This window comes from Mustela putorius, unplaced genomic scaffold (assembly GCF_011764305.1).
Source record: "Mustela putorius furo isolate JIRA1106 unplaced genomic scaffold, ASM1176430v1.1 tig00000253_pilon_pilon_pilon, whole genome shotgun sequence".
In the NCBI taxonomy this organism is placed as follows: Eukaryota; Metazoa; Chordata; class Mammalia; order Carnivora; family Mustelidae; genus Mustela; species Mustela putorius.
Genome location: NW_025421329.1, coordinates 7056574 through 7079101, shown reverse-complemented (window position 1 = coordinate 7079101; position 22528 = coordinate 7056574). Strand labels below are relative to the sequence as shown.

At 41.5% G+C, this 22528-nt stretch overlaps 1 protein-coding gene across 8 annotated transcripts in view; it reads left to right on the top strand.

Moving 5' to 3' along the window:
- The window catches only part of RALGAPA2 (Ral GTPase activating protein catalytic subunit alpha 2), a 322083-nt gene that overhangs the window by 11111 nt on the left and 288444 nt on the right, over positions 1-22528 (top strand). For 7 of the 8 annotated variants that reach the window (XM_045078460.1, XM_045078458.1, XM_045078459.1 and 4 more), the window contains exons 2-3: positions 17364-17474; positions 19577-19629. In XM_045078460.1, the coding sequence (XP_044934395.1) occupies positions 17364-17474; positions 19577-19629 (164 nt within the window). Of the gene's footprint in view, positions 1-17363; positions 17475-19576; positions 19630-22528 lie in introns of those variants that run through there. The other variant, XM_045078462.1, reaches the window with a different exon arrangement.

The window sequence follows — 22528 nt, the reverse complement described above, 5'->3', positions numbered from 1 at the left end:
AGAGAGGCAGGCAGAGAGGGAGGGGGAAACAGGCTCTCTGCTGAGCAGAGAGCCTAATGCAGGGCTGGATCCCAGGACCCTGGGGTCATGACCTGAGCTGAAGGTAGAAGCTTAACCAACTGAGTCACCCAGGTGCCCCAAGAACCAGTGTTTTAAATGTCACTTCAGTTCTCTACGATATATAGTTACAAATAAAAATGTATTTACCTATTATTTTAGTAAAGTTGCTGTTGTGTTTGGTTTTTTTGCCCTTATTGATTCCTCCTGGTTATCTGTGTTTGCTTTCCAATACACCTTTGATAGGATTCTAATTTGGTATGATCTCCCCGGAAAGTAATTTTTGGTATGTGCTAATGGTCTTAAAAATGTACATATCATTTGACTTAATTTCCTTTTCTTGGAAATGATGATAGGTGTACTTAAAGGTGATTAAGAAATGCATTGCAGAATTGTTTCCACATTTAAAATTTTATTTATTGAGGTAAATTTCACATAATGTAAAATTATCCATTTTAAAGTGAACAAGTCAGTGGCATTTAGAACATTTACAGTGCTGTGCAGTCATCATACCTGTATCTAGTTCCAGAACATTTCATCAGAAAATGTTTCCAACAGAAAACCCTGTACCCATGAAGCGGTCTCTTGTTCCCTCCTCCTTCTAGCCCCTGGCAACCATCTCTGTGTGTGTTTAACCAGCTGGGGGATTTTTTTTGTCTTTTTAAAACCATTCTGCTCCACCAGAGTGATCGTATAGTTGACTGTTTAGCAATGGGTTTGAACTGCTTAAAATCCACTTATATGTGGATTTTTTTTTTAATAGTAACAATATAAGATTATAAATGTATTTTATCTTCCTTATGATTTTAATAACATGTTCTTTTCTCTAGCTTACTTTATTGTAACAGCACAGCATACCATGTGCATATTACATGTATTCAAAATATGTGTTAATTGTTTATGTTATTGGTGAGGCTTCTGGTGTACAGGCTGTTATGAGTTAAGTTTTGGGGGAGTCAAAATTACATGCAGGGAGAAGACACCCCTAATCCCTGCATTGTTCAAGGGTCCGCTGTATATGTTGAACATATTTGTAAGAGTCAGGACTCTTGGTTACAAGCAGCAGAAAGCCTAATTTAAAAAGTGGGGGGGGGGGATTTTAATTACACACATGACTAGTGTAGGAGAACCTTTGGCTTTAAGTACGTATGACTGTTGGCAGGGATGTAAGTGGAGTCCAGGACACTCACCCAATTTCATGTCCACTCTCTTTTTTGACCTCCCTTTTGGTGAAAAATACTCCTTTCCACTTTGGTTCCATGTGTGTTTCTTTTCTGTGCTTCTTCATTGTCAGGCTGAGTCTGCCAGGTGCAGGAGAGATGGTCTCTGAAAGCTAGTGAGAAGAATGTGAGCTAGTGAGAAAGCTTGAGAAGAGTGTGGCCTGTCTAGGGCCCCAGGTCTTGAGACCATGCTGATTGGCTTTCCATGGGTCATGGACGTGTTCCTGTAGGAGATGGGGTACTCTGATTGGCTGGCCTGGTTATTATCTATCCTGTTCCTAATATCATGAGAGCATTGACTTTTGTGTTGATAATCCTAGGTCATTGAAAACCCTTACATGACATTTTCTAAGTTCTACATAAGACTGTGGGAGTTATATTTGAAGATTCATCTAATTTGAGGGAAGTAAGGGTTTCCCTTTAAATAAATGGATTTGCCACCCTTTGAGTTCTATGTTAGACAGTGTACATTCTTTTTGAAGTCATTCCACAAGTAGATACTGAGGGCTTGCTGTATCCCAGATGAAGCTCCAGTTTCACAAGGTTTTCTTTCCATTAGGGCAAATGGACAATAAACAAAGAGCAAGTAAATGTATAATTTCACATAATGATTATAGAAAAATGAAGCTTGATTGGGGGTGTATATGCTAGTCTAGACGGCAGGGTCAGGGAAGGCCTCTCTGAGAAGGGATTTAGAGTCAAGATCTGGGTTAAACAGGGAACAGCTTGGCAATTATTTATGGGAGTAGTGTTCCAAACAGACGGAACAGTAAGCGCAAAGACTCTGAGTCATCAGTAGGCTTGAGGATCTAACGGAAGTCGATGGAGTTTGGAGGAGTTGGAGGAGTTGGGGTGGGGGAGGAAAGGGTAGGACCAGGTTGGGTTTATAGGTCTCACTGAGGACTTGGGATTTTTTTTCCTAAGGTGAGATGAGGAGCCCCAGGGGAAGGACGAGTTGGGGAGTGACCTGAGTTGACCTTCAGGATCTTTCTTTGTAAAGAAAGCCTTTCTTTTCTTTTGGCTTGCTTTATAAAAAGTCCGATCGTTGGCCCCAATACTGAGCAGTGACTGGAGACAGAAAAGCAAAGAGGTCAGAGAAAGAGGTCATGTTGGAGAAGAGAAGTGAGTAGCTGTGGAAGCCATGGCAAGAGCAGGTTTTGCAGAAGGTGGGCACACATGGCCTGTTTCTGTCCTTATTGTGGCACCAAGCAGTGATGAGAAGACAGGCTGGCTGCAGCCCATGGGACAGGAAAGCTAGATTGCCATGGGCCGTGTAACATGGCCCACACAGCAGCCCAGGCTTATAATAGTGTGGAGGTAGGCTTGCTATGTTAGCCCAAATTTCAGTAAGAGGCAAGAAGCAGCCATAGTGAGAGTAACCCTGGCATGCCTGGGTGGCTCAGTCAGTTAAGCATCTGACTTGATTTTGGCTTAGTTATGATCTCAGGGTTGTGTTGAGCCCTGTGTCAGGCTCTGTGCTGGCTGGCATGGAACCTGTGTAAGTTTCTCTCTCTCCCTCTCCCTCTGTTCTCCTCTCACTCTCCTCCCCACTTTGGCGTGCACTCTCTCTCTCTCTCAAAAAAAAAAAAAAAAAGTTCCCCTGATGTTGACTAAAAATGGAGATACATCTGCCAGCTGCTAAAAAAGTATGAGCACAGGAAAATGTTGATTGGTCAGGGTAATATTAATTCATCTATATAAATGATTGCAAAGAGAAGCCAGTGGTTAGCTTCATTTCAGGAGCCCCCTAAATTAGGGCCCCATTTGTACTTTATATTACGTTTCTTAGTGGAAAGACCTGAAAGGAGTCTTAATCTCTGGCTCAGTGTAACCTGAAAAGACCTGATTTTTATAAACCATTGTTGCCAGCTGATGGAATCCCCAATGCAGATTCTGTTCTGGCAGCTGCTTGTTGGTGCTAGGTTTACACAGAATGAAGAAACGTGACCGAGTGTGTGCTATGGCCACCCGGTCTTGTAAATGAACCTTATCATGATTGAAAATGTCATCACCTTTTCCATGCCGGAGTATCACACATGTGCTTGTCCCTAAGTCAGTGCAAGTTATTGAGTGTCTGGGCAGAGGTAATTTCTTTCTGCCTGACTCTATTATTTTTCTATACTTCCTGATAAACGACAATTAGAGAAACACAGCTTTCCCTAAAGACAGCAAACGAGGTCATTACAGGGCATTATCTACAACATGTGTATTGTTATAGTATAACTTTAATTAAATTGTTGGACAGAAGAAATTTAAGTTATTTGCTATTTGGGGGCATTTTGGTCTTGGTGAAAATACTATTTAATATATTGTATGGGTCTTCACTGTATGTCAAAGTTGGAGAGTAAGACAAATTTGGAGAACATTATAGTCGGGTGTTATTTTCACTGAGTTGTTCTTTTCTTTTTTATAGTAAATACTCAAGCTTTGAAAAATATCTGAAAAAATCTTCCAAAACACACTGGCAGCTTTTTTTTTCCAAAATAAAAAATATATATAATTTTTTCCCCTTCTTTCAGTTCCCCCTCCCACCCTACCTTCCCTCTCTGGTAACAGCAAGTCTTATTTCTTTTCCAATGAGTCTTATCTCGTCTCGTCTTGTCTTGTCTCTTCTCTTTTTCTTCTTTCTTTCTATTCTGGGAACAGCAAGTCTGATTTCTTTTCCAATGAGGCCTTTCTTTCTTTCTACTCCATGTAGAGGTGAGATCATTGAGTATATATGTATCTTTCTTTGTCTGACTTACTACACTTAGCAAAAAGCCTTCAAGCTTCATCCATATTGTGCATAGTTTTTTGGGTTATGAAATTTAATGTGCTCTATAAACATTTGAATGATACAAGTAAGCAAAAAATAATTCAAGTATGAGAAAGCTCTTCAAATTCTGCAATCTCCTAATGTCCATTGTTCCAGTTTTGGTAATCACGTTTTCTATTCTTGCTCTTGCTTACGTGCATCCTCTTCTCTCTCTGTCTCTCTCCCTCTTTGTCCATGTCTGTCTTGGGTGTGCAGCACACAGAAACACAGTTTTACATGAATAGTCATTATGCATGGTCTAACCCTAGACTTTTGACTTCACATTCCTTGGACATTTTTCCACATGAGTAAGTGAAGACTTACATAATACTTAATTGGCTTTCTTATGTTCCACTAGACTCCTATAACAAATGATCTGCCACCTGTTCCTCAGGTTGTGGGTTTCTGGCTTTCTTATGCTGCTAGCAGATTGAAGACTGGGGGTGAGAAGAGGCTGCCTGGTGACCAGAGGCCTTTGGTTTCTTGTGTAAGAAATGTAGTGGGCCGTGTTTGTAGCTGCTGGCAGGTTGGGGGACATTGTGATGGATTTCCAGAGGTAAAGAGAAGCCTTTGGGGAAGGCCATTTCAGCCTTGGCTGAGGTAACTTCATAGAAAGACCACCTTTTTAACCTGTCCAGGAGGAGGGTCTTTCCACATGCAAGCTGACTTTGGTGTCCTAAATAAACCAACTTCTGAGTCAGTCCACTTTTAGATTTAGTAACTCTTAAGTTCTGTGACTTCTACCAGATCTATGTGCTTTAAAAAAGTCATATTTTCGGGGCACCTGGGTGGCTCAGTTGGTTAAGCATCTGACTTCAGCTCAGGTCATGAACTCAGAGTTCTGGGATCCAGCCCTGTGTCAGGCTCCTGCTCAGCAGGGAGTCTTCTTCCCCTGTCTCTCTCTTACTGCCCCTCTCCCACTCCTAGTTCTCTCTCTTTCTCTCTCTCTCTTGTATTCTCTCTCTCAAATGAATCAATAAAATCTTTTAAAAAATCATTGTCCAGTTATGCTTCCCTGTACCTCCTTGATCACTTCCTGTTAATATTGGTTTACCTGACTGCTTGGGTTTGAGTCTGGCAGTGAGCTAACCTCTGTGACCTTCCACTGGCCATAAAGATGGTGCCTGCTTCCTATGGCAAATAGAGGTTTAAGTAAGTTAATATAATCAAAGCTGTTTTGTAAGCTGTTACTATAATTATTAACAATTACTTGACGTTAGTAAGATGGCTCTCTCTGCCCTCATCACCAGTTTTCTGCTTCCTTAGTTTTTGGAGATGGGTTCAGGTAGAGGTTACCAGCTAGCTCCTGCTTTATCTGTTTAATTTCTATCAGTGACTCCCCGATGAGTGGTTTTGACTGTAATATAGGCTAGCCCCAATTCAGATCAAGAAAAGTAGAAGCAATTTTGCAAGGACTTAAAAAGTGTGATGAAACTTGATCCTACTGAAGGAATAGATATGTTAAAATGAAGCATATATGATTTACACATTGTATGTCATTGGTATATATTTATGTTTCATTATATTGGTACTTCATATTGGTTAACAAAAAGTCTGAGGATCCTGTATTTGAGAAATGTATGTCAAAATATTTAAATAACATAGCTCTACTTTTTAAAACATTAGTGCTAGGTAATTGGGTTACATCTTTATATAGAATTACTTTTACATAGGGATTGTCAGTCCTGGATAACAAAGTATAAATATCTTCCTGACTTGTAAGACTTTTACTTTCTACATCTAGTTTACCTTCTAAGTATAAAAAAATGAAAATAATCCATTTTAATTGGATAGACATCTTTAAAAAAAAAAAGATTTTATTTATTTACTTGACAGACAGAGATCACAAGTAGGCAGAGAGAGAAAGGAGGAAGCAGGCTCCCCCGCTGAGCAGAGAGCCCAATGCTGGGCTCCATCCCAGGACCCTGAGACCATGACCTGAGCCAAAGGCAGAGGCTTAACCCACTGAGCCACCCAGGTGCCCCAGGATGGATATCTTTTACAACCTCTTCAGTCAACTGATAATTGTTTCCTGTTCAACTGTCAGATTTTATTTCGGTATTTACAAGGATGTTTTTCGATGCAGAAAACAGAAAATCCAAATACAAATAATAAGGATTTTTTTTTCCTCCTATAAAGCAGCCCCAAGGCAGGGTGAGCCCCAAGCCAGCTAATTCATTCAGCAGTTCTTTGATGTTAACAGCCCAGAGCCTCTCTGCCTCCCTGCCCTTCCATCCTTAGTGTCCTCAGTGTGGCAGGCTTGTCCTCAAGGTGACAAAATGACTACAGCCCTTACAAGCATTGCACCCAGATAGATCAACATCCAGAGGCAGGAAAAGAGGAAATGCTTTGTGTCTCTTAAAAACAATGATTCTTTTCCAGACATCTCCACCAGAATTCCTCCCATTTCTTATTGAACAGTGTTGGGTCATAGTCTTGAGCCTAAACCTATCACTTGCAAGGGGCGTGTTGCACTGTAATAGGCTCAGCAGCATCAGGTCTTACCCCCTAGGGCCAGGGATAGGCCAGTCTCCTGAAAGGACCTGGGGGAGGATGAGCCCTGAACATATAGGGGCTCTGTTAGGAAGAGGAAAGATCTGACTGTGGGAATGGGTGCGGTGGAGGGCTAGAGGGAAACCAATAGTGTCTCTCTAGGCCACTCTTACTTTTTAGTTGAAATGCTGTGGAGAATATGGAAGTAAATCACCAATTATGGTAAAATTTTGGATACGTGTATATTTTTAGGGAATAATTTAAAATTTTGCCCTCTAACTGGTATATACAACATGGCTATAATATAGACAAAAAACAAAACTATCAACAAAGCTAAAAGACGAGTTTGGCTCACTTTTTGCAAGAAGGAATATATAGTTTAGGCCCCAATATGCTTCCAGAATCATTATGCCAGGGCTCTAGGGGCCTTTTCCTTCTCTTGGGCCGGCCTGGTGGTGCTTGGGCATACAGGCACACGTGTATCTACTGTTGGCCCTGGAGAGGAATGCAAATTGGATGAACAGTGTGGATGGGGCTCACTTGAATGGTGGGGTGAAAGCCTGATTTGCTTGGTTGCTTGCTTGGGTGGGTGGGTTTAAAGTGTTTATTTTTATTTTATTATTTACCACAAGCTACATATTTAGAAACTTATTCTTTCACATATGTATTAAGTATTTAAAACAATTTTAAAAATCCTTTCTTATGTCTAGCACATGGCCTGTGTGCACATAAGTACATTCAGTTGATTCAAGATCAAAACTGAGACTGGGGTTCTCTTGAGTAAATATGGAAAGAGGAAAGGGAGGGCATTGAGGGGTGGTCAGTGCAAGGGCTGATTAAAAAGATGGGCTATGGAAACCAAATAGGGGGAAAAAGAAGTGAAGACTTAAGGAGCCTATATAGATAGTGACAGATAGTGGGGTCTTTGGGTTCAAGGACCTGGTAGGATTGAAGAGTTGGAATTCACTTTCTAGAAGCGTGAGCAGGGAGAAGGGGAAATGGTGGGTGACAGGCGAGAGGAACAAAACTGGGGCCCCAGATGTGGGGAGGTGACAAGCAGTGTCTGGGTCTAAGCTGTGTTATGGGCAGGCATGGTGGGAGAGGGGGTGAAGGACAGCCTCCTTGGGGTGTGGAAGTGAGGAATGACCTTTGTAAATGACGAAATCAGTGCTAGTTACAAGAGAAGGAGTGAGCCAGGCCCTGAAATCTCAGAACTTGCTGGGATGAGTGAAAGACCGTGTGCAGCTCGGGCGGGTGGGCTAGTTAGCATGCAGACTGGTTGTGCAAATAGCAAAGAAGTGTTGGTGTGCATGAGGGGAGCACTGCCATGGTCTGGATATTGCAGTGGGGAGTAGGGAGGATGCCGACCTCATCTTATGCCCTGCAGTATGTGGTGTAGGACTAATGAAAGGCTTACCTGACCATCTAGGGGGAAGCAGCCCCTCAAGGGACTCCAGGTTTTAGGTGGAGCCAGAAGGGATGTGGTGCAGGAGAGGAGATTTGGGAAGCTTTTTTGGATCTAGGGCATGGAAGCATTGTGGTTAGGAAGCTGGGGTGAGTTTAGGTGATGCCCAGAGCCATGTAGAAGTGATAGTCATAGATATGGATCTTGTGGGGAAACTTGGATTTCTAGGGACATGGATGAAAACCAGGGTGGAACGCCAGAGGGGACGTCCCTGGTGTGTGCCTAGACTAATGGTTGTCTATTTATTGAGTCTGGTGTCAGGCGTCTTATGGGGAGGTGAGGAATAGGGGCGGGGTGTTGGGCAGTAGGAAGGGGAGCATCTCCTTATGTTGGCATGGGATGGAGTAAGAGTTATCTTCAGTACCTTATTGCTTAATCAGGAGTCATTCCATGTCAAATATGTTCAATGATGTTTATACCTAAAAGTGGATGTGGATTGAGAACATGGCACTTGAGAGAGTTTTTCTGAAATTTGAAGTCTCTATGGTGTGAGAAAAAGTGTGCTTGCAGGTAGTCTTTTCTCTTTGAGTTCTTATAGCTTTCCAGAACTTCTAGAAATAATTTTGCGTGGTGGGCTTTTGGTGGGGGTCACGCCAGGTGTCCTTACCTGCAAGCTGACTTTGGGGGATGACGAGGCCAAACTCCTGATTCACCCTTTTCCACCAGACTTCTCCCACCATGTCCTTGACCACATCTCCTTTCACAGCCCTGATGGACTGGGGCTGAACCTTTCATCTGCTGGGTAGTATTTCATCCACACCAGGATTTTGCATTTGCATATAATCGGTACAAGGGACATTTTTAGGTCTGTAAATAGATGCATTCTGCTGATGTATATTTCTCTTTCATAATAATGATAACGATAAAAATGCTGATTTAGCACTGAAGCACAATCAGCATACCTGCTGTCTTATGACCTGATTACTCGCTGAGTCTCAAAAGGGCTTCACTGAGTGGATTTTACCTCCTTACCAGGTATGAAGCTCCAGGTTATTCATCTGCCCTTGGCACAGTATACTGCACACACAGGAAGTTCTAAAATCTGCTGGCCAGTGTCAGCAAAAGGAGTCTTGCCTGCACCCTGGTTCACATGGATTACCATTGACAGAAAGTTTGTATCAATGGCCAGCGTCTGTTATTCAGATCCATTTTTTCTGCTTTTCCTTATAATGTTATCCTTGAGGACATCTCTTCATGGGCTTGCTGTCCTTCATGGCCAATGAAGGTGCTTGGTGATGAGTTTCTTCTTCCCCATCAACATTTCCACAATAATGTTGAATAACAGCCCCTCCCAAACCTCATGGCTTACATAGGTCTTATGGCAACAAGTGTCTGCTTTTCTTCCTCATCAGTCTCCGTTGGTTAGGGTGGTTCTGCCTCTGGCTGCCGGTTACGTGGGGTTGGCTCCACTGTGGGCTGGGTGCAGCTCCGCTCTAGGAGTTTCCTCATATTCCTTAGAGCAGAGACTGCCTGAGGTTCTCCAGCCACCAGTGGGTCATATTTCTAAGGACTGGTTGCCCCAAATCATTTGAGGGTGTGCATCACCCAAAGGTGTGGCTTCAAGTAAAGAAGAATTTGTGGCATTTTTACAAATTACCACAGAGGGAAGGAGGACTAAGGCAGTTGTTAGAAGGTGAAATCACCAGAGTCATATTAGCTTTTAAGTAACTGGATATTACTGCTGACATTTATCCTTGTCAGTGTTTTCTGTCTTGTGTCTGATTAGTTTATTTCCTTGTTCTCATTGTTCTAAATTGTGTTTTAAGTGGTCAAGTTCACCTTCAATGATTACTTTCTCTTTTTCTCTGTAACAGTCTGAAATCTTGAGTATCATGCTTTCAGTGCCATTGTCTAGGGAATTTGAGTAAACTAGTAAATAAGTAAATGATACTATCTTCATTTACTCTTCGATGTGTAGGCAGGGCTGGGAAGGCTCTTAGTTCTCTGGGTGGGGAATGATGTGGAGCAGGAGGAATAGAGCCCTAGAAAGGCCTGGGGGGTCATTCCCTCCTAGGGAAAAACTGAACTGAGCTCCTTGTTCCTTTTGAGAGTTTCCACTGGGGCTCCTAAGTGGGGTAAAGATCCTTCCCCTTCCTTTGGTGCTTCCTGGGGTCTGCTGAAGCAGGTTCTTGTGAGGCTCTGTTATGATCCTCTCAATTAAAAAGGAGTCGAAATGGTATTGAAAAGGAGTATATGTGAAGGGAAATGGAGGGATAATCCCACTGCTTTCATAGGTTTGTTTGGTGGTAGTGCTTATTGCTTTACTGGGATCAAGTGCGTTTAATAAGGCCAGTCTCATTAAGTGTATGAGTTTCATGAGTCATTGAGTTTTATGGCTTCACAGGTAGGTGAAGCTGGTTATTCCCACCTGGTGAGATGGCCTTTCTCAGGAATTAGGCAGTTATAATACAACTAACATTTGTGTAATGCGGACTGCACTCTGACATGCTCATTTTACCCCCAGCAGTCCTGTAATATAGGAACCATTGTTGGCCCCATTTCTGACTTTGTAATTGAGGCAGAGTGCTTCAAAAACTTGTCCAACAGCTATGTATAGAAGAATGAAACTTGACCATTCTCTTATACCATACACAAAGATAAACTCAAAATGGATAAAAAAGCTCAACATGTGGCAGGAATCTATCAAAGTCCTAGAGGAGAACGTTGGCAGTAACCACTTCGACACTGGCCACAGCAACTCCTTTCAAGACATGTCTCCAAAGGCAAAGGAAACAAAAGCGAAAAAGAACTTTTAGAACTTCATCAAGATCAAAAGCTTCTGCACAGCAAAGGAAACAGTTAACAAAACAAAGAGACAGCCCATGGAATGGGAGAAGATATTTGCAAATGACACTACAGACAAAGGGCTGATATCCAAAGATCTATAAAGAACTCCTCAAACTCAACACACACAAAACAGATAATCATGTCAAAAAATGGACAGAAGACATGAACAGACATTTCTCCAAAGAAGACATAAAAATGGCTAACAGACACTTGAAAAAATTCATCATCACTAGCCATCAGGGAGATTCAAATCAAAACCACATTGAGATATCTCCTTACAGCAGTTAGAATGACCAAAAACCACAAGTGTTGGAGACGATGTGGAAAAAGGGGAACCCTCTTCCACTGTTGGTGGGAATGCAAGTTGGTACAGCCACTTTGGAAAACAGTGTGGAGATTCCTTAAGAAATTAAAAATAGAGCTAACCTGTGACCCTGCAGTTGCACTACTGGGTATTTACCCCAAAGATAAAGATGTAGGGAACAGAAGGGCCATCTGTACCCCAATGTTCATAGCAACAATGGCCAGAGTTGCCAAACTCTGGAAAGAGCCAAGATGCTCTTCAACAGATGAATAGATAAAGAAGATATGGTCCATGTATACAATGGAATATTATGCCTCCATCAGAAAGGATGAATACCCAACTTCCGTATCAACATGAATGGGACTGGAGGAGATTATGCTGAGTGAAGTAAGTCAAGCAGAGAGAGTGAATTCGCATATGGTATCACTTACTAGTGGAGCATAAGGAATAAAATGGAGGACATGGGGAGATGGAGAGGAAAAGTGAGTTGGGGGAAATTGGAGGGTGAGACAAACCATGAGAGATTGTGGACTCTTAGAAACAAACTGAGGGTTTTGGAGAAGTGGGGAGTGAGGGGATGGGTGAGCCATCCCATACTGCATGGAGTACTGGGTGTGGTGCATAAACAATGAATCTTGGAACACTGAAAAAAATAAAATTACAAAAAAAAACCCCAACAACAAATAAACAGAAACAACCCACATTGAGATACCACCTTATACCAGTTAGAATGGCCAAAATTAACAATATAGTAAACAAGTGTTGGAGAGGATGTGGAGAAAGGGGAACCCTCTTATACTGTTGGTGGGAATGCAAGTTGGTGCAGCCATTTTGGAAAACATTAGTGGAGATTCCTTAAGAAATTAAAAATAGAGCTACCCTATGACCCTGCAATTATACTACTAGCTATTTACCCCAAAGATACAGATGTAGTGAACAGAAGGGCCATCTGTACCCCAGTGTTCATAGCAGCAATTTCCAGAGTCACCAAACTGTGGAAAGAGCCAAGATGCTCTTCAACAGATGAATGGATAAAGAAGATGTGGTCCATGTATACAATGGAATATTATGTCTCCATCAGAAAGGATGAATACCCAACTTTTCTATCAGCATGGATGGGATTGGAGGAGATTATGCTGAGTGAAATAAATTAAGCAGAGAGAGTGAATTATCGTATGGTTTCACTTGTGGAGCATAAGGAACAGCACAGAGGATATTGGGTGAAGGAGAGGAGAAGTGAGTTGGGGGAAATCAAAGGGAGAGACCAACAGTGAGTGACTGTGGACCCTTAGAAACAAACTGAGGGATTTGGAGGGGAAGGGAATGGGAGTTAGGGAGGGCCTGGTGGTGGGTGTTGAGGAGGGCACATATTGCATGGAGCACTGGGTGTGGTACATAAACAATGAATCTTGGAACACTGAAAAACAAAAAGAAAAAAGAAAAAAAACTTGTCCAAGACCCTGTAGCTTCTGGACTTTACTCAGGCAATCTGCTCTGGAGGTTTTGCCCTCAACCTTTGCTATTGCCTTTCAGCTAGATAGGGAGAAATAATTGTCAACAAGAGGTTTTAGCTGGTGTGTGTGGTTTATAGATTGTTTTTGAGATAAAGTGGGAAAATAATAGAAACAGTATATTGGCTCTTGGTTGGTGGTAAAGGAGAATAAGAAATTAAAGATTTCTTTAAAAAAATTCAGGAATGACCGCTAGCCCTGTAAAGCTCTCAGCTGGTTGTTTCTCTGTTTGAATGTACTTCTCTGGGCACTGTGATGATAGTTAAGGCAGTGTGCTAGTGTCTGTGAAGGCTGAAAATCACCACCTCAAAGGTAGTTTGTGGCCTGGGCTCTGTTGTTCAGCACTTTTCCCTCCTTTCTTTTGCTTACTGCTCACCATGAGTGCTGAGGTGCTTGCTTCTCAGGACTCCTTCTTGGGGAAATTGACTGTTCCCATTTTCTGTGCCACTCACTCCCCTCATTTCTCACGTGTCTACTTATCTTCCTGCTCTTTTTTATTCGGCTCTCCTTTACATCCCCAAGGTGATGATTATTTTCATATATTCCTGACCTGATTTCTGTTTTGATTTATTCCCCCTTGTCTCTGTGACCTTTGTGTGGTTCAGATTTGAGTTGGGAGACCAGATGGGAGTTCTGCCCACATCTCTGACTGTGGTACCTTGGGCAAGTCACATAGAACCTGTGGTTTCTTTATCTCAATCACACCTGCCCTATCTACCTCACAGGATTATGAATGAAGGTCCAATAAAAGAAATATCTGAAAGTGTCTTATAAAGCATAAATGTATAACATTAATTAATTAATCTTCCCACCCTCTCCAAGTGGCTTTGTCTACTCCATGCTTTGATGCCTTGAATCAGCTTTGATCATGGTGCCTTTTGCGTTAACTTGTTTCCTTCTGTACCCTCAAAGTCCGTGTCTTACTGTCTTTGAATTTCCTAGCACTTGGCTAAAGGCAAGTTGGCATGGGTACTGGCTCAGTAATGTTCAAATGAAAGTTCAAAAGAAAGTCTGTCTAAGGATGTTTCTTGTCATATTTGTTTTTGTTTGTTTTTTGTTGTTGTTCATTGTTTTGTCTGAATGAAGCCTTCCTCCTTGTCTTTATGCTTCTTGAAGTTAGCCCTGTTAAAAATCAACCCTTTCTTACTTTCTTGTTTTCCCTTGTGCAGGATGCTAAATTACAGTATCTGTGGTCTCCATTTCCAAGGTCTAGGCTTACTTTTAAAGATTCACCTGATGAGTCTTGCTTTTAAACAATCAGACAAATCAGTCCTTTCAGCTATTGAATTAGAGATATAAAATATTTAATATTGATTGTTTATTCATTTAACAAATACACCTTCAGTACCTTTTGGATCCCAAACTCTGTTCCTGGGGCTAGGAATAGAGCCATGAACAAATCGGATGAGTGTCTTGCTGTTATGTAGCTTCCATTCTAGTTAGTGGAGTGATAGTCAGTGAAGAAGGAAATGAATAAATGAGAGAATTTCAATGAATCTTAAGTGCTGTAGTAGGAAGAAATTATATGAAGAGGACTCCTAGACCAAGAAGCAGTCCTCATATTTATAAATAAAACTGAGGATGTTATACATGTTGTGCTCTTAGTTTCCCTGTTTATCAGGTTACCTGAAAGGTATCTAATTGTCTTGATGGTGAGTACTTGAAGCTCTGTCCCATCCATTCCCTCATCCACAAGAAAGATAGTGAATGGCTGAGGAGGAAGGTGGCTATTCCCTGGACTTTTGGTTGCATGAGAGCACCTCAGTCTGTATGAGTGTTCCTCAGCCTTAACCCTCTTTGTTCAGATTGCTCTATTTGAGTACACTTGATGGACCAACGAGGATCCAGGGAAGATGAGGGAGTCGTCGATCACCCAGTAACCTCACTGTGCCATCTTGCTGTGTCAGTCCACCCACATCCTCAATGCCAGGGAAACTGCTTGCTTGCTTATGACATTGTGTGTCCAAGGCCTGTTCACTGGTGAGCAGTCAGGCATCCAGCCATTACAGAGTCTGTGAAGGCAGAAGGCAGGGCGATCGGATGGCATGTGAAGCATGATATACAGTGCACTTTTAGATTTCTTTGAAGAGGTATTGTGTGATCCCAGTTCTGAAGGATGAGAGGAAATGAACTCTGTGGGCTCTGGGGGTGGGGGCAGCATACTAGAGGCAGCCCAAATGGAAAATGTGTTTGAGAAGTTCAGAGAATAGAAAGAAGCCATGGTGGCTGGAGTGTGGGGTGTGAAGGACGAATGCTGTGAAATGAAATTGGCATTGAATGGAGGAAACTACATAGGGCCTTGTAGGCTGTGGTCATGAGTTTGGATTGTAAGAACTATTGGAGGTCACTGGGAGGTTTGAGTGAAGAAGGACCGGGTTTGATTTACAGTGTTCAGTCTTTCTGCTGACCGGTGGAGGACAGCCAGTGGAGGGGAGGAGCCGAAGCAGGAGCCCAGGCAGAGGGCATATTGCTGCCTGGGTGAGGATTCATGGTGACATATGCCAGGCAGGGCCGTGGAGGGCATGAAGTCCCCAGGGCTGGAGCATGTTAGAGGTGGAACTGTCACCCTGGAGATGGGCTGTGAGGAGTGAGAAGAACCTGGGACAACGAGCAGCTGGATGGGTGGTGGGGCCTGAGGGAAGAACAGAATTTGAGGGGACATGTCCTTTGGACATGTTTGATTTGAGGAGACTTATAGACCCTCCTGTGGAGAAATTCAGCTGGCAGCAGACATTGAGAGTCTAGCTTGCAGGGTGAAATCTGGAATCCTCAGCAGAAGGGTGAAATCTCTTCTAGATAGTCCCCAGGATTTGAAAGTGGGTGAGGCTGTTTCTTTCCTATATGCCTATAGGCATATGATCTAGTTAATGGTTTGCACTTTGTGGCCATTATCCTATCACTGTTATATGTTATATATGTTAATGTGCATATATGTTACAGGCTATTTCTTTTATTCAACTCATTCAAGAAGATATTGAACTAGATAAATACTGTGCTAGATGCAGGGGACATAATGATGAATGGGATGGACTGGGGGTTCTGTAGGGTTGGTGGTATCTCTAAAAGAAGTCAGATCATTCCTTCATAATTAAGTCAATAATTCCATTGGGAGGGATTCCATCAGGAATGAAGTGAAGTGAGATGTGTTTTATGACCCAGGGAGAACCAGCCAATGGGGCAAAAGCAGAGGCACTGACCTAGTCTCTGGGTAGACTGGTGATATTTCAGCAACTATTGAGTGCCAGTAGGAGCTGACTGGTGAAATATGCTTCAGAGGAAACAGGGGTGGATGGGCTAGCAGTTCATACTGGAGTGAAAATGAACAGAATTCTTTCTTGGAACCACACATTCTGTGAAAGGCTCTCAAGGATTCCTCGGCAAGATCACATAGCTCATAAGAATGATAATACTAGTTTCATGCACTCATGCAGGTAAATTTGTTAGTTACTAGGAACTTCCACTGCTCTGTGTGTTTATTTGGGAGCAGAAAATAGAATGTGAAATTGGCAGCTGATATGACTTTACAAACACCTTCTGTGCATTATTTCAAAGAACCAGGTCAATTTTTTGTTAGTTGTTGTTTTGTTTTGTTTTTCGTTGTTGTTGGTTTTTTTTGTTGTTGTTGTTGTTGTTGTTTTTAATGAAAAACCCTATATGGTTCTCAGAGGAAAACAACTCCTTAGATTCACCAGTGTTAGTGTTAAGTTTATAGAATTTAAATATAATAATGGATGTATTCTCATCTAGTCACAGTATTAGGACCCCAAAATTCAATTGAATCCACTTTATCATAGACTGAATAGATGTACATTTGTTTCTTGAGTAATCCCTGCAGAATTTGAAGAAGCTGTTCTTAATTTTCTTGAGAAGACTAGTGTATTCTTCCCAAGAGCTAACACCTTGGTCAGGACCCTGTTGTAAATGGTACAAACAACCTCTTGGCTAAGGAAAATGTACAAAGGTGTATTGACAGTGGCTGAGTACTCCCACCAGAGTTATGAGGGATAATTGGGCCCCTGGATGAAGTGGCTGTGTTGCTGCTGGGCGCTAATAATTATTGCTGGGCCAAGCTCCCTGTACAACCTGCCTTTCTAGCCATAGTCCTGGTTGACCAGCCCTAGTCCAACAGGGAGAAACACTGCTCAGGGCAACTCTGGGAACGTGTGGTAGACCTCCCTGTGTCCAAACAGGAGTGGAACAGCTCTCCTGGGAGCTGGAGGGAAGGCTTTGACCAGTGGCCCAGGTGGAAGTGGGTGGGGATGCTAGGCAGTGCCTGCTAGTTCTCTTGAGCTGGTCTCAGGTCAGCTGAGGAGCAGAGAGACTGGACCATGTATGACTCCAGCAGCAGAATTGTTTTTCAGATGGACAGACCTATCCCTTTTTATGGCCTATGTGAAAGCCACATCTTCCACGAACTTCTGTTCCCCACCCCTAACAGGAAGGCATCTTTTCCCTCTCCAGACCTGTACTAGCCTTCTAGCTCCTCTTTGAATGCTGTGCCCCCATGGCTCTTGGGCCCTTGAATCAGTCTCCTGGAGGGGTCTGCCTATGGAGGAGGGGCCCCAGGCCAACTGAGATCTCTTTGTGGAGAGCAAATGGATGGGAATACTATTTTTGTTGTTCTGTTTTGTCTCATAGTGACTAGTTTTTATTTTCCTTCATTTCTGAAAAGGTTTGTGAATTCCGATAGTTGTATAAGATTATTGTCATAATGGTAACTTTTTCTTTTCAGATAATGTGGATGCAAGTGATCTTAAACAGTTTTTTGAGACCAACTATTCTCAGATATATTTCATCTTCTATGAAAATTTTATAACACTGGAAAATAGTTTGAAATTAAAAGGTAAGCATTTCTACAATTTTTTTTTTATATACACAAAGGTTTTTTTTTTTAATTTCTTTTTTTTCTTTTTTTTTTTTTTTAAGATTCAGAAAGTTTTAGACGTTGTATGTTCTTTAGCCACAAGTTATATGCTTTTAAGCTTCCTTTCTTGCCAGACTCAGCAATGCTGGGAGATTGCAATGGTTGTTAGCATCTTTGTTTCCTTGGAACGTTCTCTCATACAGCTGTTAATTGGACAACAAATGGCTACAGGGAAAATGGAAGGAGAATGCCACAGAAGGCATGAATTCCACAGAATAATTTACTTCAAAAGAAAGACATAAAATTAGTATGTGTGCACTATAAAAAAAAATTCAGACTCCACTATAGGGTTTGAAATGGGGAGTCTGGATGGCCCAGTTGGTTAAGTGTGTGCCTTTGGCTTGGGTCATGATTCCAGGGTCCTGGGATCAAGCCCCAGATTCTGGCTCTCTGCTCAGCAGGGAGCCAGCTTCTCCCTCTTCCCCTGCCTGGTGCTCTACCTGCTCATGTTCTCTCTCCCTCTGTCCAATGAGTAAATAAAATCTTTAAAAAAATAAAGTGTTTGAAATGAAAATTGAAGCATATGTTTTTGCCCAGGTCCCTAGTCCTTCTCTGCATGCATTTCTTTCTATATGTGTTATTTTTTTTAGAAGATTTTATTTATTTATTTGATAGACACACAGGGAGAGAGGGAACACAAGCAGGGGGAGTGGGAGAAGGTGAAGTAGGCTTCCTGCCGAGCAGAGAACCAGATGAGGGGCTTGATCCCAGAATCCTGGGATCATGACCTGAGCTGAAGGCAGGCGCTTAACAACTGAGCCACCCACGTACCCCATATGTATTATTAATGTATTATGTTTATGGTTTTACCCTTTTATAAAATATTCTTTGAAAAATCAAGCCAATAATGTCACACTGCACAATCTGCTCAGTATTTAGATGACAGGATAGTGTAGCCTGGGGAGCCAAACTGGGTTTGGATCCTGGCCCTGTCCTTTCAGCTGTTTCTCTGTGGGCAAGCTACTTCACCTTTCTCTGACTCAGCTTCCTCCTGTTGGCATCAAACAGGTTAGCATGTATCCTGGGATTTCAGGATAGAGTATGGCACATAATATGTGCTCAGTAAATATTAGCTGCTGTCACCCTCTTATTTCATAGAGCTGTGGGATTCCAATAGATCAGGAGTACACAGCTTACAGCTGGCTGCTTGTTTTTGGACACAGCCATCCCCATGGCATGTATGTGTTCCCCATGGCTGCTTGGGTGATTACAAGAGGGGCCTGTAGAGCCTAAAATACAGACTACCGGCCCTTTCAAGAAACATTTTGCTGCTTCCTAAGTTAGATGCTTAATGGCAAGCACTTAGTGCAGGTCCTTAGCACCTAGACTGGACAATCAATGTAACTGGCTACTGTAGGTTTTGTGGTTTCTATGATTGTCACCCTTAAAAGGATAGTGCACATGGCCTGAAGACATGCATGGCTTTTCAAAGTTATGACTGCTCTATGCCTCTTCACATCAAAAAAGCTAGAACTCTTGGGGCGCCTGGGTGGCTCAGTGGGTTAAGCCGCTGCCTTCGGCTCAGCTCATGATCTCAGGATCCTGGGATCGAGTCCCGCATTGGGCTCTCTGCTCAGCAGGGAGCCTGCTTCCTCCTCTCTCTCTCTGCCTGCCTCTCTGCCTACCTCTCTGCCTACTTGTGATCTCTCTCTGTCAAATAAATAAATAAAATCTTGAAAAAAAAAAAAAAGGTAGAACTCTTTCTTTGCTTCTGCTGTGCCTTCCCTCTTGTATGTAACTAATTGAGAAAGGAATATATTGCCTTCCACAGCTGACGGTGACTTGGAAAACGTGGAAGCTGTGTTTAAACAGCTAACGAGGAGCAGCTTTGCTTGATGTGGACTCAGGTGGTGTAGCCTGGGGGTCTGTCTACATTCCTGACACAGATTCCGTGCTACCCCCTGGTAGTTTTTGAATAAATGAGTGCATGTTGAAGCTTAAATGCTTTCAATATAACATAATTTTTAAGATTCTCAAATTTACACATTGAATGATAACTAATACTTTTTAATATATTCCAGGGAATAATAAGTCACAAAGGGAGGAGCTGGACTCCATACTCTTTCTTTTTGAAGTAAGTTTTTGTTAAATCCGTTTAGCTTTCAAGATTCTTGTTTTAAAATGTGGTATTTTAATTCTTTAATTTTACTTGAGGACATAAAAAATGATGGGCATGTATTTCCTTCCTTCAGCTTTTACAAACAATGCTGCAAAGAATATTCTTGTGATTTTTAATTTCTTTTGGAAACGTGGGAGAATTTTCCTGTATGGCTACCTAAATGTGAAGTTATTAGATGTTTCGAAATGTATCTACATTTAAAATACCCATATTACCAAATGGTTTTTGAAAAGATCATATAAACTTATATGGAAATTTATGTGGAAGTTGCAAGTAAATTTCCCTAACCAACACTGGAGATGGTGTGTGGGTATGTGTTTGTGCGCGTGCACGCACAAACATGCGCAAACTGACATATTGAAAACCCACTGTTTTTAATATGTGTTTTCCTGACTATTGGTGAGATTGAAATCTTCGTATGTGTCAGTGTGTCCATGTGTGATTACATATTCTTTTCAAAGTTGGAATAATATATTTACTTGTGGTTCTTGATCAGTTAAGCTTACAGTCTTTCTTGTCCACAAATTGTATTGGACAAGTGCCAGGTTACTGTTACCTGGAGAGCTCCAGTAGAACTAAATTGTAGGTTCTGAAAGTTAAGTGTTGGTTATCTAGACATTATTCATGTACTTAGGTTGGTGTGAGGTCTATTTTATGACTATAAAGGGAAGGCCTAATGTCTGTTTGTTGCAGAGCTGGCTGGAGGGAGAGGCTTGGGCAGAAGGCTCTCCATGGACTTTTTGGGTTTGTGGAATAAAACCGATACTTGAGGACCTCTGGTTGAGTACTTGGCTCATGGCTGGCTGGCACTTACTGTGTTTCCCTTTCTCTAATCCTTTAAGGGCTGTACTCCTTCCCCAGAGTAAGAGACACTGATTCACTGTATATTTTGTGGTGGTTATTGTGTTTCCTGTGGCAACCCTTCTGTGAATGAAATTTGTACAAAGGAGCTGTCTTTAACAGGAGCTTTAATTAAGCCGGTCACTTACATATGGAATTTCTAACAATCATTTGAACTATCCCATTAATTTAAATGATCTTATTTCTGTAGCAATTGATACATTTGCTAAAGAATCTATAACATAGATGCAAGTTTTGAAGCATGGTGCTTCAAGAACTAGAACTTTAGAATTTGAAGCTAATTGGGTGCTTCTCCTCCATCCTGTTCTTTTTCTCCTCTGATGGCAGTCACTCCTCTGCATTATGCCGTTACCCTTCTTTTTAAAAATGGTTTTTACCCCCAGTATTCATATCCCTAAACAATGCCTTGTGCAGTTTTGTTTGGTTTTGAGTATAATAAAAATGGCCTCACATGGTACATAATCATCTGTGGCTTGCTGTTTATATTCAGCGGTTTTCTGAGATTTATCCATGTTTTTTGAATTTAGCTCACATTCATTTATTTCATCCCCACTGCTGGGTTAAGTGAGTATGTATGATTTATTTCATTCCAACATTTTGTCTATAGATTTTTTTGTTTGTTTTCTTGGTGGACAGATAGATGGTCTGTGAATAACGACGAAGCTAGTCAGTTAGTCTGTTTTCTTGTCTTTGGGCGCTGGCCCGGCCCTCCAGTACATGGGTGAATAGACAGAAGAAAGCTGGTCATCCTGCTCTGATTTAAAGAGTTCTGTTAGCGTTTCATCATTTATGGCTTCCTGATGTTTAGTTAATGAAGTTTTCTGTAAATTTTTAGTAGATATACTTGATCAGATCAAGTTTGCTTGTATTTCTAGTTTGGTAAGATTTATAAAAAGTCATACATAGGTTTTGAAGTTTCCAAACGTGTATTTTTTTCTGCATTAACTGAGATAACCTTGTATAATTCTTCATGAATATAAATGTGATGAATTATATTTCTGAATTTTGGAGGCTAGTACTTTGCATTTTTGGATCTAAGTTCACAACTGATGTTGGCCTAAATTTCCCTTCCTCACATTGTTTCTGAATGATCCTGTTTTAGAAGTTGTAGAACCTCATGTCAAACATTTCTTTTTCTATTTTATAAAATAGGTTGCATAAGATTGGAATGATCTGTTCTTAGAGCAGTTTTTAGTTTTTCCTATAAAAGCCTTCTGAAACCGGTGTGTTGTGTTTTGTTTTTAATTGGAAGGTTTTAACCACTCATTCAATTTCTTTAAGCATTTTGGAATTATTTTAGGATTGTTCAGGTTTTCTTGATTCAAATTTGATAAATTATATATTTTTCTAAGAATTTGAGGAATTGTAAGAATTTTTGATCACCAGAGTTGTGAAATTCATTGGCATGACCCTTCTTTTGAGGGTCATAATTCTTTCTGTTTTCTCTGCTCCAGATCAATCTTCAGTGTACTTGGTGTAATATGCATTAGACATAGTATTAGCAGGAGTGACAGTAAAAATACTCGTGTCAACCTTTACAGGTACCATTTTACTAGTGTCTCCTTACCACTGTAGCAGCTTTAAACACTGTTCCTCATCTGGTCATTCTTTTAAATGCCTCTTCTCTCTGGCTTCCCTTAAAACCTTTTTCTTAGTCTTTGGTGTTCTGTAGCTTTACCACAAAATGTCTAGTTGAAGATTTTTTTGTCTTGCTTGGTATCTGTGCATTTTCTGTATTTCTGGATTCAGATCCTTTATCATTTCTGTAAAATGCTCAGCTGCTGTCTTCTCAAATGTTGACTCTTTCTGTCCTTCTGCTGTACTTCCCAGGATTCTTATTTAAACCTGCATCTGTTCTCCATGCCTCTCGAGCTAGCTTTCACCCTCTTCTCCTGCCTCCTTGTGTTGCATTCTGGGGAATGTCTTCACTTCTTCCATGCAGTGCATGAAATCCTTCATTTGGGGCTCATCTGCTGCTCCACCATCCTTTGTG